Raw genomic sequence first — 20,916 nt, 5'->3', positions numbered from 1 at the left:
GAATTAAATTTCATAAAATTTTGGAGGATGAAATTGAACCAAGTCTCGGCTATCTGTCTGCTCCGGTACCCTGATTCCCTTTCTCCTGTCTTTTTCTCCCATTCAAGACACCGTCGGCGACCTGAAAGCTGAAACTCTTGCAACTCTGTAAGCTCCCGCAAGCTTCCTTGCACCATCATTATGCTTTGTTGCACAATTCATCTCTGATGATCCCAGCTTTGTTACACAGTTCGCAGAGAAACTGGCAACTATTGTCTTACTTCCTAGAATCAAGCAATGGAGGTAGAGGATTGGGAAACTTCTTCAGCTGAGTTGAGCGATACGGAGGCCAATTTGAAAGATACAAATGATGAAGACTTGTACTATACTCCTGGTTCTTTACCCAAGTTGCAATTTAGGTAACTAAACATCTCTCCGAGAAAACATGTTTCCTTAATTCTTCAATTCCAAGTTTATCTCTAAGTGGGGTTTGAGTGAGATTTCTTTTATTTTAGGAGCGATATTTCAAAGGCTCGATGGGATGATGAGATGGGTATGGCTGAGGTGGTGGAAAAGAAGGGCAAATTGTGGACAACAACAGGAATTGTTCGCAATGGCAAGATCTACTGCTCAATTGAGGAGATTTTGTATGTTTTAAGTTATAAAAAAAAAAAGAGCACACCTTTGGATTTTTGATCTTTTAAATGATTTTCAATGTAATAGAACTCCTTTTGGTATAGGTTTTTGGCTGAATTGGGGGCATTGCTTCTCTTGGATGATAAAGATATACATTTTTCTCTAAAAGATATATATGGGAAAACTGTAGATGAAAAGAATGGGTGCTGCTGGGAGCTTTTTGAGGTCTATAGGCACCTCAAGTCTCTTGGTTACATTATTCAGCGTCACGGTGTTCCTTGGTCTATGAAGGGTATTAAGAGCAACTGTAACTTTGATTCTTTTCAAGGCACCTCAGAAAATAATGGGGTGATAATAGACACTGAGTTGAAAGACTCAGCTGTAGTTGTAGAAAGTCTAAGTAATTTGCAGGTTGATGAACTGAGACCTAATTTTGACATTTATCTTCCCAACAGCAAGTTTAGAAAGACTTCACCTGGTGATCCAGCTTTTCTGCTCTGCTTGATTAGGTAATTTTATGGATTAATCCTAATAAGTTGAATGCCAGCCTTTTTTAAGTAGTGATTAAATGTTGTGTTTCTTTCTCTGGCATTACATTTCGTTTGTCTTCTCTGGGTACTACATCATTTCCAGGACTATTCAATTGTACATCTTGTAAATAGTTGTTCGATTTAGTTGTTTCTTTGGCCTTTTGATTAGTAATACGAGTCCATCATGAGTGATTTGTTTATGGAAGGTATTTTTCATGGTACTCTCTTTTTTCCTTTTTTACGAACTTTTTAATGTTCTTTAATTCTTTGCAATATATTTCTACTCTACTTCAACTATGTCTTCACATCAATCAAATATGCTCCTTTTTTTCTGGCGCTTTTTAGAGTCCAAAATCCCACTGTCGTAACATTTTCCTCAAATTTCCTATTAATGGAGGCCCTAGAATTTCAAAATACGAGAAAAAAAAAAAGAAAAAAATTTTACAACTCTTTTGCTTGCTTTTCAGATCTCCTGCAGCCAAGTTTTAACATTTCAACCTTTAAACAATTATCTATGCAGTTAAATATCAATCCAAACATATCCTATATCGAAGCCATTTAGGCTGGGTTTGCCTTTATGGGTATCCTTAATTGCTGGGCTGTGCATTATGTAGTTCAAACAATTATGCGAGCATGTATTAGTTTGTGTTCTCAATTGCAGTGCTGTGCATTTTTGAGCCTTTGATCTGGAAAATATACTAAGCCTGTCATCCTTCTGAAAAGCTAAAATCTAGCATTGGGTGTGGGAATGGATGGGTGGGTTTGGGGTTGATTACTCCTCAGAAGTGCACAACCATTGCAAATGAAGTCTAGTTAGCTTATTTCCGTTTTAATTCCAATTCTTTTCCATGTTTTACACCTTGCCATATGTTGTAGGGGGAGTCCACCATCCAAGGCAAAATTTGAAGCCCTTGAGAGACAATGTGGCCAGGCACCATTGAAATTTTGTCATGTAGATCAAGGACGTGTCAGCTTTTTTTCCTTTAAGAGGGTAGATCTCCCTGTGCTTCCCTGACTTCTGTAGTGGATGCAGGAACAGAGCTTCAGCTGCAGAGGACTGGTGACCTTCAAAATTAATGTATTTTAGTCTCTGAGCACTAATTCTACTATAAATGGAAGTGAATGATACATAATTTTGCACTTGAATTGAGGCCCTCAGTTAGTTGAATGAGTAAAGAACTTGTCCATTAGACCTATCAAGACAATTTTAGATTAGTTCATTTAACAATGTTAGTCCTTATAAATGAACTTACGTACACTTAAAAGCTGTTAAAAGTACAACTTTCGATCTTTATTGTTTCTGTTTTTTGCTTACAACACTGCTTACCGCTACTTGCTCCCCTGTACTTTTAATCTATTTACTTTTAACAAAACACTCGGCTTGATGCATGGGTTGTAAATTCAAACATTTATGTATATCCATGTAGCAATTTGAATGGATGTAGATCTTATTGAAAAAAAAAAGTTTATAATTATTTGCGAGCCTTAATGGTTGTCATCAACTTTGAGCCAAAAGTTCTATTGAAAAAAAAAATCTTGATTCTGAAAATGATGGTATTTACTATGTTATCAAATTAGATTTGATAAGACAGTAATGGGAAAGTGGTAGTTGTTGTAACATAAATTTAAGAGGCATATAATTATTAACCTTTGGTGTGTGTCTATCACTAAAACACGTAGTTGCTTGGGGCACTAGCATATATGCTGTGAATCATGTCAACCATTTTTAGTGGGTTAAGCTGTATAATGCTAAGAGAAAAAATTAGATTGGTTAGAGTGCAACCTGTTATATATGGGACCAGTAGAAACTAGAAGGTAGAAAGAAAAAGACAGGAACAGAGGAAGAAGTAAATGACAAGTGTATTGGAGCACTGAAATTGCTTTTCTTAGACCACCATGTTACAGAATTCCAATATATACTGCACACAAAAGTAAAGAACTCTTCATATGTGATACAGAGTCATTCTATTCATGTTTTATCTCTCTTGCATGTGTATGTACCTACTAGAAGGAACTTCAGAAGCAGTAGTTTGAGACTTTTGAGTTTGTTCTCCTGATTTAGAATCATCTGCATTTGTTTATCTGACAGTTTCTGGATAACTAATACAGATTTGTTGATAATCACCTTCTGAAGCTCCTTGCTTCTGAAGGCTTTTCACGGGTGTCAGCATCTTCCTCCGGCAATTTGACAGCAGAGTAGGTTCCTGCTCCACACAGTGCCCCAAGAATGGGTGCAGTGAGGTAGATCCATATGCCCTTGTAGTTGTTTGCAGCTATAGCAGGCCCTAAAGTTCTCACTGGATTCATGGATGCACCTGTAGATTGGCTGCACCAGAGGGTGTCACATCCTCAAGTTCAAGAGGCATGTATAAGCATTAATCATTAATCTCCAGAAAAATTATACCATGAAATTGATGTACGAATAACAGTTTCACAATAACTATCGTTTGCAAAATTTTATTTCATTAATGAGAAACCATTGCTTAGATTCAATATAAAATAGATGAAACTTGTATATTTTTATCTTAAGTATAGGATAAACCAATCCTTCATTAATTATTGCAAGAAAGATATTTATATAAAAGGAAGACAGGAGGGGCGACGACCTACCCGGCGATGAGTATGTTGAGCATGACGGTGGCCCCCACCGCGATTCCCGCCAACTCTCCCACCTGCATGTGTTCATAATTTTAGCCACAGCTGCCAAGTTTGACAATTTTTATGCCATTAATTATTATTTATTAGTATACATGCATAGTTTTTTTTTATTGTTTGAACATGTACATGCATAGCCCACTCATTTTTTTTAGATCAAAATAAAAAAAATTATTTTTAATCTTTAAAATTAAAAAAATAATAATATTTTATTAGATGAAAATTTATTTGATCTTAAATAAAAAATATAAAATTTAATTTTGGATTTATACTCCGAAACTAGCGATTTTAAGCTAGTTCCATACTTGAATCGACCCAACCTATTATACCTTTTTCTATCATTATTAGTAAGGAGGGAGTTGGGGGATTGAAAAGATAAGCTAGGTTGCTTTTTGTTTATTAAAAAAAAAAAGGAACCGTAAAGTGGGAGAAATTCCAAAAGTCTAACCAAGATGACTCAGATACTTTACCAAACAAAACAAGAGGGCTCACATAGGCATGTGCCCACCTAGAATCTACAATTGAAAAATGAAATACAAAATGTTCTGGATGGTGAATGTGTGGAATGGAGAAAAGCACTTGGAATGGAGGAGAATAAGGTGGGGGAAATAAAATTGAAAGAACAAGAGACAAGGAGGGGCTCTGCTACTGCTCCTGCTCCTTTCCCTGTTCCTCTTGTGACTATTAATTATTGGATGGGATATGTGTAATAATTCATCATTGTTTGAAGTTTTCCTCTTACCATGAGAGAGAGACTTGAGCAAAACACTAAGGCTTTCTTTAATAAAATAAGGTATGTTAAAGTAAAATATGTTTAGGCAATATAATATTTTATATTATATTTGAGAAGAAGATAAAGTAAAGTAAGATAAATAAATATTTAATAATATTATTTTATTTAAAAAGAAAGAATTAAAAAGTAAGGTTAAATATGAATATTATAAATATATATTTAAATATGAATATTATAAATATATATTTTTTTATAAAATAATTAAAAACATAAAAATAAGAAAGGAGTAATTTTGAGTTTTTAGAAATTAAAAAAAAAGGATAACATAGGAATATAAAAATTCTAACACCCCCTCAACCCATCAAATTGGTGGGTTGAAAAATGAAAGGATTTGGGGAGTTTTCAACTCCCAAATAACCACAAAAAAAACATCCCTCCTATGTAAACTTCTCCCAAACAATCTAAAAATCTCCTAAAATCTTTCTTTACTTCACCCTCAAAACTCCTCCATTCAAACAATTTATTGATGCCACTTTTTTTTCTTTAATATTGAAAAACAGAATTTTACTCATTTTTAAAATTGTACCCTAATTTTTTCTTTAATAATTGCACTCTAAATTATTAACAACAATATAATTATACCCTATCGTTAATAACACCTTTAGATGTTAACAAGATTGCTACCTCAGTTTTAACACCGTTTAACAATTTTATATTTAGCAGTTTTATTAATTTAGGGTACAATTCTATTAATTTCTAATGATGTGGTTAAGGACATGGTATAATTTCACTGTTGTTTTTAGGTATTTTAAGAAAGAGTGAGCAATTAATTTGGTCGGTACCCATCACTTTATTTTATTGATCTAGCCACTAGATACTTATTACTTGATCTGCATCCTAGAAAAATGAATCATGAAATCTAATTGATTGATATATTTATTCCTAAAAAAGGGGGGGAGGAGGAGGGAGGTGGGGAAAGTCAAGTTGCAGGTTGGCCAACCATTTTCATTGACTCTTGTCTCTTGGGCTCTGCAAAATAATTATTTAAAAAAAAAAAAAAAAACTCTTGTCTGCCGGAAAATTCCTCCAGAAGGTTTGTCTGCTTGTGGCAAGTGGTGAAAAAAGGGAGGAAAAAGAAAATAAAATGACAAAATTGAAGAAAAATTTATACTTAATTTAGTATTGTTGAAATTTAATTCCATCTTGAAACAATAATTAAGTAATTAACTTATTAAAACAACTGGGTTCAATCAGAAAAGGTGATAAGAGTAGAATTTTCTATTTTCTTTTCAACTTTTCTCTAGCTTTAGATTAATGTTATATAATATAATAACGAAAAAAGAAAAGAAAAGAAAAGAAAAGAGAAGAAAGCTGTAAACAATTGAAATGAAGAAATTAAGAGGGTGCTTACAGCTCTAGTGTCGGTGGCCACGGCAGTGACAACAAACATGAGATTAAAGCTAATAATGAATTCCAAAGCAAAAGCTTGACCGTATCCTCCCGAAGGAACTGTTACTCCTCCACCCATTATTGGGTGAAATATCCCTTTCAAAGCAAATGCTGCACTCACTGAGGCCATCACCTGTGCTCCAATATACACTGGCACCTGCGTCCAGTTAACTCATTATTATTACTTAATTATAATACAAATGATATTAAATTAAGGATACTTCAATTAATGAATGTAAGTTGTTTACGTGCTTACCTGTTTCCATGGAAAGTGCTTGAGAGCAGCAAAAGCAATAGTGACAGATGGGTTGAGATGTGCTCCAGAGATGTGGCCTGTTGATAATATTACTATCATTACAGCTAAACCAGTAGAAGCAGCGAGGCCTATTAGTGTTTCTGTGCCTTGTGTTTTTTGGTTCACAATGGCCGTGGCTGTTCCAGCAAATATCAGTATAAAAGTGCCTATGAACTCAGCTCCCACCTGGTAATTAATTAATTAAATATGATCTATCGTAATTACAATTAATATAATTAAGAAATCATTAAAAAAAATACATAATATAAATAATAACCTTTCTTGCAAGTGAGACAGGAGGAGGAGGGATTGAGCAAGAGACAGGAGGTAATCTGCCTTCCTCCAGAGCCCATTCTTCAACACTGAAGCATTTGCAGCCCTTGAGAAGTGATTTTCTATTAGTTCCTGATCTCTCCGCTCTAAACCCACCAAAGAGAGGAGCACCTGGAGTCCCTGGCGTTGCTGGTGTTGAAGGAGCTGATGGAACCTCTTCATTATTATTGTCCATAATATCACTCTAATACCACCCAAAAGAAAACAAAATCAAGGGTATTTTATGATACTCTGAAAGAGAGAGAAAGAGACAGAGAGAGAGAGAGAGAGAAGACTAGAGATGAGCTTGCACTCGTTTGTCTGTATGTCGTGAACTGCGGTTGAGGTATGTACCTGATATTTATAGTACAAAAGGATAAAGAAGTTGACTTGGAGAATGCCAAGAAATAAAGGTGGAGAAGAAGTTAGTGGTTGAAAACATGGAAAGTAAAGGAAGGTTGGTAATGTATAGCTATGGAAATAGAGAAGTGGGATGTGGGACATTGCAACAAGCCTTGCATTTCTGAACTTGGAATAAGGCTAAGACTTAGTAAGAGGAAATGGAATCATTAGCTAGCCACTTGATTTTTATCTCTTTATTATTTTTTTTATATACTCAATGAGTTCACTCAATTATGCACAAGTTCACTCAATTATGCACAAGAGTAGACGACTCAATGTCAGCTTCTGATTAGAGTGTGAAAGAGAAATGAAGTAATGGTAGGTGTTAGTGGGCTTTTTCTGGGGGATCACTTTGTGTGATAAAAGGCCAATCTTTGAAATAAGCGTGCATAGCATTGAAAATTTCACTGCAAGCAATACTCTTGGCCTTGCTACAATGTCATATTCTCATTCCACAAAATGAAAGCCTAACTCTGCCCCACACATCCAACAATTATAGAATGAATTTGTTATTTGTGCAATGAATTATAAGAAGTGGTGGGTGGGTTGGTGCAGGTGGTAAAGGAGATTAATTCAATCTAAATAAATGATAATTAAGATCTTAATTAGCAAATACTTAAATAAGCTTAATCATGTATATTTTGAGATACACCAATTGATTTTTAGTATTTTCTAATTAATTTTTAATTTTATATTAAAATAATAACTATAATTTATTTTTTAAAAAATATTTTTTATAATTATTTTTTTTCATGAAATAAAAGGAGGTTAACCACCAAATTGTTAATTAAATCACAATCGTGCACCGTTGGTTGACACCTTTGTGATTATGAAATCACAACTAAAGTAATATATTATATCATAAAATATCATAGCAATTGATTATATAAATGGGAATCTCGATGATGAACTATAAAAAGAAATGATATATATATATATATATATATATATATATATATATATATATATATATATATATATATATATATATATATATGATACTTACCTAATCCTTGATTCACTAATTATATGTATCACTAAATAATTGTTAAGGCACATGCCAACCTCTAATGTGGCAAATATGATATTATTCATGGGTCATTGATGTTAACCAATCAATTAAAAAGCTTATGCCTTAAAGAGCTTCCAAGAAATGCTAACCAATCAATTTGTCAATTATTTTAAACCAAATATCATAAATATACCTTTTGTTTTCAATTTTTTTATTGATGATTTTTTTGTTATTTTTTTAAACAATTGATCCTAATTATATCCCCATTCCAAATCTCTCCTAGAAATAGCAATAAGCCATATTTTTGTAAGTTTCCGACTGAATCATAATAAAATAAATTTAGATAATATAATCGTGTTTAAAATGAGTCTAGATTCAAAAAGTAATACTTTTAACGGATTTGAGTTTTGTATGTTAGCTATTCGTTACTGTATCTATATAAATACTTAATTAAATATAAAATATATATTTTTTATAATAATATTTTTAAATTTTTTTAATATTTTATTTTAAATAAAATAGAATTTAAATATTTTGTGAAATTATTAAATTTATAAAATATAAATATTAATAAAAAATAATTTTTATATAAATTATTAATTAAAATATATAAAATTAAGTAGGTTCAAATATTTTTTATATAATAATAATTGAGTTTGAGACAAATTCAAGTAATTAAATTTTAATCAAATTTAAAACAGATTTAAATTTTAAAAATACTATTGGATTCAAGTTCGGATAAAGTATTTTCTCGGTACCATACCCAATCTCACAGCTTTAAATAAGATTACCTTAATAAAAATTAATTTTAATATTTTAAAAAATTAATCTATTTGGAAAATTTAGTGGTTGTAGAACACATTTATAAATTTATCATTCCCCTCTTAATTGTAAATAATAAAAAAAAAAAAAGTGAATAGTTAAATGCATTAACTGGTGCCTTTGAAATACTTATGTAGACCGAATATGTTCTTGCAGGATAAAAGATTGATGAGAATTTTTTTTTAAATTTTTTTAAATAAAAAAATTTATATACCAACTCTTTTAAATTTTTATTATGAAATTATGGTAATTTTATATGAGCTCATTATTATGAACGATTATAATGAAATAGTTATATATACATATATTGATTTCATTAAATAAATTTTTAACGTGAAATCGCATTATTTTGGATAATTTGTATGAATTATTTTGAAATTTTAAATTTGAGTATATATATATTTTTTAATTTTTAAAATTGAACTTCAATTATTATATACAAAATTATAAAATAAAAATGTTATATAAGTGAGAAATAACTATTTCATTTCGACGAATGAAACAATTCCAAATTTGTGGGCTTGGGGTAGCTAAGAATAATGAAGAATAAACCATTAAGTATTGTTGATAACAAGTGGAACATCAAAATCATAGGGGGAATAATGTTGAGAACCTACAAAAGGGGATTAAGGAAAAATTTAAATATAGCTGTGGAATAAATTCTCTTTGTCATATGAGGACTCTGGACGTATACTTTTTTTTACCCCTTTTCTGTTGTCTCTTTTTTGTCTGATTATTATTATTTTTTAATTTATGATTGATTTTAACTGAAATTTAAATTTGGGATTTCATAATTTTAAAAAATAACTCTAATAGTATTGAGTTAAAACTCATTGAATCATTGTTCGACAATAACTTTTAAGGTAATATTTAATATGTAACACCCTCATTGTAGGTAGTCCGTATGTCCTACTGTCTCAACGATTAACGTCTATTCGGACAGTCAGAATGTCTGGAACTACACTTAAATGATAGTGAGGATATATAAAATGATGAAATACATGATAAGAAAATATAAGAAAAATTAAGGAAAAATAAAAGACGTGAAATGCAATTAGGTTAAATGAGCTGGAACCGCAATAATGGGTGACCGTACCAAGAAGTCACTGCGTAGACAGTTGACGACCCCAGACAAGCGAGGAACCCTAGGAAATAATTTTCGGAACGAAATTAAGGGTTTACTGAGATATAATTGACATTAAAAATGTCAAAGAAAATTTAGTTAATTAGTACAAATGAAAATAAAAATTAAAGAAACCGTCGGATTAGGGATTTAATCGGTATTACCGAAAAAGTTGGACTATAACCCGAAGAGCGGCGTTTTGGTCATTTGGCACCTAAAGTTAACTTTTGACCTAAATGTCCATTAAAATGAGTGATATTAAAAATTTTGAAAATCCTATGAAAATATCAAACTATATGTATAATGTAATTAAAGGAAATATGGGGAAATTATTAGAATTATTATAATTAATAAATCAAGGTTAGTGGGGTATAACAAGGGCATAAGATGACAAAGCATCCACTAACTTCACCTTCATCTTCTTCACTCCAATTCCCATGGCCCAATTCCTCTTCATTCCTTTCCTCCATGGATGTTCTTCATGCAAGCTTCAAATCCCTCCATTCTCAACATAAAACCTTAAATCTACTTCATTAAATTTTGTCTCCACACCTTGGGAAATCAATTGGCTGCCAAAAAATCCAAGGATTTCAAAGTTTTAACAAGCTCAAGAAAGTGAATAAAGAGGTTAGTGCTTATACCCTTTTCCTTTATTCATTAAAAATTGATTTGAAGTCAAGATGAAGTGAATTATGCTTGAAATCAAAAGAAATGGTAAGTTAGGAGAAGTGTTAAGTTTCGGCAGCCTTGAGAAGTATGGGAATTTGATTAATTCTTACATATAAATGATGATTAGTGATGTTGATTAAGATAATTACATGTACTATAATTTAATTGCATGTGTATGTTTGAGGTTGATAATTTGAATTAGGGTTTGAACAAATTATTGAAGACTTTGTGTAAATGTCTCAATTCAGCAGCCTTGAGGAACTTAGAAGATTGATAATTTCATGTATGTAAATATTAATTAATGGTGTTGATGAATAAGTAGATGAGGGCTATATGTTGATTGATGAAGTTATTTGTGATAGAAATTTTATTTCATATGTATATTGTGATTGACCTTGACAATGTGGATTAGGGTTTTAAACTATATATTAGAGACTTGATGTAATTGCTGGAATGTGATTGTATTGAGATGATATTTAGAAGTGCCATGAATGCCAATTTGAAGTAAGGGAGTTGGAGGAATGATATTTGGGAGTGTAATTTCTTTGCAGGTTGAGAATTTATTGAATTCAGTGTGTATTTTGAGTCATAACCAAAATTGTATTACTCCAATTGATATGAGGTCAATTTGAGGTAAAACTAGACCTAAAATGCTTCATTTTTCATGAAGATACCATGCCTAAATTCTGCCCAGAAATTGACCAAATTGTTATCCCAATCCGGATGACCAAATGATGAATCCAGAAAATTGACCAAATAAACAGTATACATTCATTTGTCATAACTCACTATAGACAGTTTCAAATGACTTGAATTTTATACCATTGGAAAGCTTAGATATAGGACTACAACTTTCACGAAGATTACAGAGCTCAGAAATACCTCTAACCAAATCAAATTGCTGGCCCAAGTTAGGTTACCAAAACTGTTTAGAACTAAAACTGCCCAGGTTTTGCTAGACATAGGCTACTTGACCAGTTTTGGCAAAAAGGCCATAATTTGGTCCACAGAAATCTAAATACCCTGAAACTAGTGCTAAAATTTCAATAAGATATAGACACACAATATTGGTATTTTGATCAAAACCCATAAATTAAGGAAACTAGGTCAATTAACTAGGTCAAGTCAGCATACCAATTCTGAAAATTGCATAAGTGACCATTAACTCCAGAATAGTCCAGGCCAGTTATTAGGTTATAAATGGTTCTACAAAACTTGAAAAATTGCAACTAAAAATTTTGAGTGACCACAAGGCATAGAGAAACAAATCCTATGAAGAACACTAGGCCTAAATATTGCTACAACCTGTTCAAATAAATTGGTAACGTGTAATACCAAAACTGCCTAGATAAGGAACCAAAAATTGGAAATAAACTAGTTATGGTTATTTGACCATAACTTGAGTTTTATAAATCCAAATGACATGATTCAAAAGGGAAAATAAAGATAAGACATAGAGGGACGACTTCCATGAAGAAAGTGTGGCCAAACAGTGGCCACAAATTGCTTAAATTGATAGGCAAAATCAAGACACTAAAACTAAACCTAAAAAAAGGTTCATGAAATATGTATGTGGGACCCACTTTCCCACTACAAATTGACATGAAAATTTTGTTAAATAATTAATAATACTTAATTATCCAAAGTAAACTTAGGCTTAAATATATAGTTTGATCGATTGGTATACCAATTAGGGACTACAGATAACAGTACTACATACATGAATAATCATTGATCGACAAAATATATCTGATATGATTGTTCTACAGGTTATATACTTGTCTGTTAGTCATTATGCCTAATTTCATTTCTAGCTTTGAAAGCCTACCCGCTGGCCTTGTGCATGATATGACAGTTGTATACAGGGTAGACATATGGCTGTCTAATCAGTATACTCCTGTGTATCCATCCTTATAGTCTGTTATAGGTTACTTGGGCACTGATATGATTTTAAAAGATTGAGAATGAAATAAATGAATAGATAATATACTGATAATTAATTTATTTTCAAAGTACAATAAAAAAAATGAAATAAAAATACAGTTAACCTAGAGTTATGAAATTCCACCTATAATCATCATTTTTAATTATCTAGTTATTTTACTTTAAAGTTATGCATCACTAAGCGATTCGCTTAGTGCATTGGTTTTTCCATCGCGTAGGTACTGGAGACTAAACACAGCCACAGCAGCAGCCGCAGCAGTAGTGCCCTGACAGAGATTTGATCAGATCTGACAATGTCTGCTAGTCAGCTCAGCAGAGTAGTTTTAGTAGGGCCCATGTATAATTAGTTTTACATTTTATTTATTGTATATAAGTAAATAATGTAAATCTTTTTGAAATATGTAATTCAATTTTGATTGTAAAAAATTGTAAATTATTGTATATGAATTTCATATGAATGAATGAATAAAAAATATATTTTATTGAAACTGTATAAGTAGAAATGATATGGTATGACATGATGTATATGTAAAATTAGGATAGATATGAAATTATTTTTAACAAGTAAATAGTGAAACCCGCTAGATGCTAATAAAATAGAGGAAGCTCTGCCCGGGTATCCACAGAAATAAATTGTGATAAAAAAAATTTTACCACATATTTTCTATAAAGTATAAAATTAACAATGGATAAAATAAGGTAAGATAAGGTACTCCGGCACCGAATGTATACACCTTACTTGGCTACACTGTAGACGGGTGACGGCCGTCACATAATATTTTGACCCTAATCAAAATTTTATGTTATTTATACTATTTAGTACTATAATGTTTATATTAGTATTTATAAGATAAGGGAGTGGTTCATAGAATATTATTCTTTTTAACTTTTAGGGTCTATTTAGTAATATTAGCTATTAGATATTTTACTAGCCGTTAAATGTTTATATAGTGATTTAAAGTATAAATGTCTGATAAAAATAATTATTGAATTAGCGGTTAAATCTAAAAATAATAGCATCATCCTTTTTACTATAATCAAAACATTGTTTATACTGTTGGGTAGTATAGTTGTTGCCAAGGTGAAGGAAGAGTTTTGACTAAGATAAAAAAAAAATGATATCAGTATTTATGTATTTAATAGTTAATCCAATAGTTATTTTTATTTAGCACTTTTGTTTTAAATCACTATATAAATAGTTAATTACTAACAGATAATATATAACGACCAACGGTTAGCAAAAAAAAAAAACAGTTATTAGAACAATTAATAGTTATTAAAACAACTAATAATGTTAAACAGATGTATTATATGATTACTTAATTTAAAATAAAATAAAATTACTTTATTATGAAAAATAAGATAATTTAATAAAATTTTATAATTTATCTCGTTAAAATTTTTTGAAGTGATACTTATTTTTTGAAGTAATTAATTATAAAAAAAGTTATTAATTTAATGAAAAAAATTCTTTAATATCTTAAATTATTATTTTTTTATGAGTCTTATATTTTAATTAAAATAATAAATGTTAAATATGAAATGCTAAATTAGTATATCTTATTTAATTATTTATAATATTTTTTTCGTTAAATTAATAATTTTTTTTTGTAATTAATTACTTTATGAAAAGAAAAAATTAATTTATAAGAATTTAAAAAGATAAATTATAAAATTTTATTAAAATATTTTTTTCCGTAACAAAATAATATTTACTCTGTTTTAAATTAAGTAACTATAAAATACCCCTGTTGAACGTATCCTAATAGTACGCATCATTTTATTTAACACATTGTGAACATTACTTAAATTAATCACCTCATTAAACCAGTAATATCATCATTCTTAATTTATTTAATATATATATGTAAGTATGTATTTTCTTAGGATAACTTGATTACTGAATACTTGGTGTTATTGTATAGTTTTGATATATAATTAATTCCTATTTTAATGGATCCTAATTAAATTCTCCTCTCTAATTAGAAAATCCACATGATATAACACATTTAACCAAAAAACATTGCTTTAATGCATATATGAGCAAAATAATTAATTTCACCTCAACAATAAAGGCTAATTAATTTATGTGATCACAAGGTAAAGATTTTCACAATTTTGTTGAATTTACATGAAATTTAAAGTAAAAAGAAAAAAAATTATATACTTTATATTTTGTGTGCTTCATTAAAAGAAGGAAAGAAATTAAGAAATTGTGGGGTCAAATTCAATGTGATATAGATGAAGCGCATCATTTTGTCCTACACTATAGAGTCAACTCATTGGTGGAATACAATGAAACTCTATTTTGTTTACACATGAAACTCTATTTTATTTTTATTGTTGTTGTAAAATTAAATACAATGTGTGCAATAATGACTCCACCCACTTCTATAAAAGGAACCAAATCTTAAGTGCTTGTCAATGGAAAGCATTCCCTATCATGGAACCAAATAAAAGCCTTCGCATTTTAGCATAAAAAGGAATTAGAATAATTAATTTAAATTTTAGGCTTCATTTGTTTTACGATCACATTTTAGGGTATTCAAAAAATTGATTGAATAAAAAATATTTTTTCTGATTAAAGTGAAAACTAAATTATTTTTTTTAAATTATTTCATATTGTTAAAAGAAAAGTCATTTTTTAAACTTTAACTATCTTACTAAAATGCAAAAATATTTATATATGCATCATATAAATACATACTATTAGTTTAATATTATTATTAAATAATAAAAAATAGTTTTATAAAAAATTTTTAAAAAAAATATTTTTCATAAAAAATATTTTTCATAAACAAATTATTTTTCACAAAACAAATAAAGCCTAATATAATCATCTTCAAATTCAAATTAGGCAATTCTCATATATTTCTTCATTACAATGGCTCTTTTTTAAGTCAAATTTTTTTTATTTAATAATATCCATGCACATTTAAATATATAAAAAATAATCCTTAAATGTAAAGTAACATGATATTATTAATAATTAAAATTTGAGCTAATTTCAAAATTATAACATTATTTTTATTGTGAAAATTTTATAAATATTATGCCTTTATAAAGGCTATTTTGGTTAATATATGGCTTTTGACCAAATCAACTAAATAGGACTATATTTCAAAATTTTTTTGAAGATAAAGGGGCTTAGATGAAATTTTAGATTTTCATATTGAAAAATAAACTTTTAATTATTTAGTCCATTGGTGTAGACAATAAGAGAGAATTCTAGATAATAATAAGTCATTTAAGGAAGGTAAAGAAAGATTGAAATCAAACTTCTTTTGTGAAAAAAAACTAAAAATTTTTTCCTTTTCTTTTTCACCCATTGCCCACATTCTCTTTGCCATTATGAGACCTTTCTGGTCATACACCATGACATGATTATAGTGCAATAAAAGGAGAAGTGTTTTGGGGGTTTTGGCAACATGGCCCATATTCTAGAACACTATTTTAACATCATTTTACAAGTCATTATTGATGAGATTTCTATATGCATACAGCACACTCCACCCAAAACTCAAAAAAGAAAAGTACTGGCTATGGCTTCTCCATCTGTATTGCCTTAGTTATGCTCCCACAATGCACATGGTTGGAAGAATGTGGAATTTACTTTATACATATATCAAACTCAGTAAAGGGTAAGGGAAAAGAAAGATAAAATAATTTCCTTTATATATTTTATGTATAGTGTTGAATAAGTTTCTTTACAGCTGAGAATTTGATCTTTGTTTTTAATTAAAAATGAGTTGTTAGAATATGAAATTCTAACCTTTTATATTATGATATATGTATTTGATATGTGTAAAAGATAAGATTTTAAGGGTTCATAAATAATAATATAAATTTCATGAAGTTTTATGGTATGAAATTAAGGGGAAAAAAAAAGAAAGAGACTTGCCAGAAAAATGATAAAAGAAAATTCAGATGATAGTGTTCCTTAATTCACTAAGTTATTAATTCAATCTTTTTTTTTTAATATTATTCATTAATTTTGTAAAAAAACTAATGGAACATATTTTAAATTAAATTAAAAAATAAAATAAAAATAAAATTTGTATTTAAATTAAGAATGATCAGTACATAAACAATTTATCAATAAAATTAATATAAAATAATCATAACACTTAATTATAACTTGTATTATTAATTGAATTTATATTTATTAATAAATAAATTTTATATATTATATAAATAATAATATTTTTAATATGCTTGTGGATCATATTTAATCACAATTTTGTAGAAATGATTCATTTATGATTTAAACTTTAGGCCCTATTATCACAAAAACAACACTTATTCTTTTGTTTTTTTTTGATAAATTATAACTGATGGTGGTGATAAGTAATTAAATAAAATTTTAATTCATTTTTATTTTATTAAAACATTTAGGATAAAGTTACCAAATTCGCCCCGCCCGCCCCGCTCCAAACTTGATCAATTTTTCTCAATTCTATTCTGACCTTGATTTGTGCGGAGCGAGTATGAGAAGACCTTCTCTCTGCACCGAAATCTCATAACTTGCCCTATATAATAATATAATATTATTTTTTATTAAAAATAATTTATTTTTATATATTTATAAATTTAAATATTATAATTTTAATAAAATATATAAATATATTATTAACATAATACGTAAAATTTATATTTCTAAATATATTTTATTTTTAATTTATAAATTTACATTATATATTAATAAATTAAAAAAAATTCCTTGCAAGAAAAACTTGTCTAGTCTCAATCCCAAACTCCCTTAAGGTGAGAATGGGAGGAGCGATCCCCATCTCCAATCCCCAATTGCCATTCCTAAAAGCATAACTTAAGTGGCAAACCCATTTCAGTTGTTCATTGAGTGGTAGGCCCATTTAAGTACAAGGAGTTTGTTTTAATGATGAGGCTTATCATCGGGTCCAAACTAATGAATTTTTATTCGGTACAACGGTTATAACAGTTTAATTATAATTATTAATTATTATATAATTCATATAAAATTTATTATAATTAATAATTATAATAAAATTATTATAAATATAATATTTTATTATATATTTTTTCAATTTAATTATATTAAGAAAATAATAATAAAATAAAAAAAAAGTTATTATATGTTGCCGAAATATATATTCTCTTTATATAAAATATGACTTTATTTTTATAAAAAATAAATACGCGTGCATAAAAGTTTAGAGGAAAATATGCTCTTCTTAGTAAAATTATGGATTTCACTCTCATTAATATACTCCCTCCATCCAAAAAAATAGTCCATATTTTCTTTCTCGACATTCCATAATAATAGTTTCCTTTTCTCTTTTAGAAATATATATATTTTTTTAAATTTACAATTATGCCCTCATATAATTATGCTTTAAAATAATTAATAACTTTTATTTTTTAAAAAAAGTGGAGTATAGTGAATAATTTATTTATTATCAATTTTAAAATTTATTGTGTAACACCCCTAATTTTTAAAATTATTATTTTTGGGTAATTATTGATATTTTATTTTATTTGAATTTTAGGAAATTATTAGAAATTTTTCTGATTTTAGAAATCGGGTCCGATTTTTCGAAAATAAAATCTTTGATGATTTTTAAAAATTAATTTAAAGACCACGTGGCAAAACTAAAAATATATTTGGAGTCTACGAATTTTTTTGAGTTTTCTAGAATTTTTTCGATATTTTTGGGCCTCGTTTTCGATCCCAAGGCAGAGTAAAAATTTAAAATTTTGTATCCTGAATCAAACTAGCTAAATCGAACCAGACCTGATCGGACCGGTCGAATCGTACCGGCTCCTTCTTCCTTTTTCTTCCTCCCCGCTCCCGTCTCGACCCCTTTCTCTCTCTCTTCCGTTTTCTCTCTCCTCTCTCCTCCCCTCGCCACGCGGCTGCCTCCCTAGCCTCCCCAGCTCGCCGGCGCGCCTCCCCAGCCACCCCAGCTCGCCAGCCGTAGCCTGGAACGCCAGGAATCATCACGCAAAGCGACGCGACGCGCAGCGCGCCGCTTCATCTTTCCAACCGAAATTCGGCCGATCCGGATATCGATTGGGCCGAGTCTTGTGTCTAAACCCATCTACTCATCGAGAGCTTTCCATAGACACCAAGAACACCGAAATTCATCGAGCGGTTTGTCCAATTTTTGCTTGGGAAGTTTTAACCCATTTTGACTTTTGGGGTAGATTTCTCGCAAACTGTGAACCCCACGAGAAAACTGAGAGTACCAGAGCGCTCCACTCATCGAGAGCTTCGCGGCGATATAAATTTCAAATTTTTTCGACACCGTTTTTCGGTGGGTCCCACGGAATTTCGTAGTGTTTTTCCGAGTATTATATGAGCTTAGAAAATTTCGTAAAATTTATGTACTAACCCCCGTGTTGTGGGCTTCGTGTAGGTATCTTCAATTCGCGAAAATTCGACAGTTATCCGGGTCTGTGAATTTCCGGCCAGACAGACCGATTACCGAAAAAGTCTCCGAATTTGATCGAGGTTTTAGCTACCCCATCATTGTCAAAAGTCCTGAGCGCGTCCCCGCAGTCGGAATCGGCATAGGTAAACCCGAACCTTACTTTTTCGTAATTTTCTAGTGCTTAAATGAGATTAAAAATCCGTAAAATATTCGTGGTAGCTCAGAAAATTATGATTCTTTTTGCATTAGCCTAGTAATATTGCTAAGGACCGTGGGGCAAAGTTTTAGAATTTTTAGAATTCATTTGGGTAGTTTTTGCAAAAAGAGTCAATTATAAGGACTAAATTGAAATTTTACATATTGTGATGGATGACTGTTTGAATGGGCCCAGGAGGGGCTGTGTGATGTGATTGAGTTGTGGATATATGGATTGTGAATATAGAAGTGTATTTTGAGCCTTTTTGCAGGTTGGGTAGGTCCTAGGTATATGAGAGACTCTGCCAGATTTTCGGCACAATTAAGGACGTATTTGGTCTTTTTCTTAATCGTATTGAGTCAAATTTATTAAATGATTGTAATAAAAAAATTGTCAGATGAGTTGGGACAGCCTTCTTCCTCCGCCCAGCCACCGTAGTGACCGCTGTCAAGTCTGTGAGTAAAACATTAATTTTAATTGTAATTTCAATATTATTATATGTTTAAGTATGCTCATGCATCACTTATATGTATGTATCTATGTAGTTAAACTCTATACACGTTTTATGTTGTATTTATAACTGTTAAAGTGCCATGGATGTTGTTGTAGTAATTTGGAGCAGTGTGCATGCGTTGGTGGGCGTGTGATGTGGTGTTGACTATGGATAGGACGGGTAGACACGGCTTGAGATCTTCGCTGGGACCCCGTCTTTCGAGGTAGACACGGCTTGAGTTCTTCGCTGGGACCCCGATTTGGTTATTAAGTGGAAGTCCGAGCTGAGTTCTTCGCTGGCACAGGTTGGATTAAGAGAGCTGTATAGGGGATCAGCTCCCATATATGTATTGTTTGACATTATCGGGTGTGTGAGTGTTTCAAATTACCTTTTTGCTGTTATGATGTGAAATTATTGCTGATGTTGCATTTCACTCTACAGGGTGCATTAACTTTAGATAGTTATAGAGATTATGGATAAAATTGATATTTTACTCTCTGAGTCGAACGCTCACTCCTGTTCAATATTTTTCCAAGCAACAGGAGGATATTTTTGAGGTTAACCTGCTTTTCTCCCTCGCAGGTCGTTTATTTATTTTTGTATAAACCCGTTAACTCTTAGAATTTCCGCATGTGTTAGAAATATTTATTTAAATTGTGTCTGTAATATATATTATTATTTTGGACATGTAAACTTATTATTTTATGCATGTTGATGGACTGGATGAGGGAGCTGAGCTCCCATTTATTTTTATGTTGTATGAGTATGTGGAGGGTGAGCTGAGCTCCCCAATTGATTATATAATGTGTGTACAGGTCGGGTGAGTCAAAAACTCCCCGTTGAAAGGTCTATTTTATTACAGGACTCTGTCCGGTTGAATTCTTGAAATAGGGCCCAAATGGGCCTTAGAGTTGGGTTAAGGAATAGTTAGGTTTACTACGGGCATCGGGGGCTTTAGGTTGACTCAGGTCCTAATGCCGGTCCGACCCATAGGTTGGGTCGTGACATATTGTTACTTTAACCTCTTTATATTCTAATTTTATAAATCACCACCTATAAAAGAAAGACCAAATTAATACTCTAATGGTAATTTTTTATATTTATCTTATATTTAATACAGTCTAAGCAATATAACTCTAACAAATAATTTTAATTAGAGACATAGAAAAAAATATAAAAAAAATTTTAATTAAATTATAATAATCGAAATTCCTAATTTATGTGCAAAAAGTATAGTGGATTATTTTTTTAAATCG

General features: G+C 30.4%; 2 protein-coding genes across 4 annotated transcripts; one reads left to right on the top strand and one right to left on the bottom strand.

Annotated features, from left to right (window-relative positions):
- LOC110640783 (uncharacterized) lies at positions 1 to 3,654 on the top strand. Of its 3 annotated transcripts, XR_009149354.1 has the most exons (6): positions 1 to 147; positions 230 to 398; positions 495 to 626; positions 720 to 1,124; positions 2,022 to 2,223; positions 3,255 to 3,654. XR_009149354.1 is itself a non-coding variant. In XM_058148206.1 (5 exons), exons 1-4 carry the CDS (start codon positions 277 to 279, stop codon positions 2,158 to 2,160), a joined length of 798 nt encoding a protein of 265 aa, XP_058004189.1. In that variant the 5' UTR covers positions 14 to 276; the 3' UTR covers positions 2,161 to 2,205; positions 3,255 to 3,654. The 3 variants fall into 3 exon arrangements, 2 of the variants coding, with proteins under 2 accessions (XP_058004189.1, XP_058004188.1); XM_058148206.1 differs by having other exon boundaries at positions 14 to 398; positions 2,022 to 2,205; XM_058148205.1 differs by lacking the exon at positions 3,255 to 3,654 and having other exon boundaries at positions 14 to 398; positions 2,022 to 2,462.
- LOC110640782 (aquaporin NIP6-1) lies at positions 2,984 to 6,938 on the bottom strand. The gene is made up of 5 exons (XM_021792269.2): positions 6,555 to 6,938; positions 6,239 to 6,463; positions 5,945 to 6,139; positions 3,756 to 3,817; positions 2,984 to 3,471 (listed from the first exon to the last, which is right to left on the bottom strand). The coding sequence occupies exons 1-5, from the start codon at positions 6,783 to 6,785 to the stop codon at positions 3,267 to 3,269; spliced, it is 918 nt and encodes a 305-aa protein (XP_021647961.2). The 5' UTR covers positions 6,786 to 6,938; the 3' UTR covers positions 2,984 to 3,266.
- Positions 6,939 to 20,916: the final 13,978 nt, after the last annotated feature.

Source organism: Hevea brasiliensis, chromosome 1, assembly GCF_030052815.1.
Source record: "Hevea brasiliensis isolate MT/VB/25A 57/8 chromosome 1, ASM3005281v1, whole genome shotgun sequence".
NCBI lineage: Eukaryota > Viridiplantae > Streptophyta > Magnoliopsida > Malpighiales > Euphorbiaceae > Hevea > Hevea brasiliensis.
This window is presented reverse-complemented; position numbering and strand designations above follow the sequence as displayed.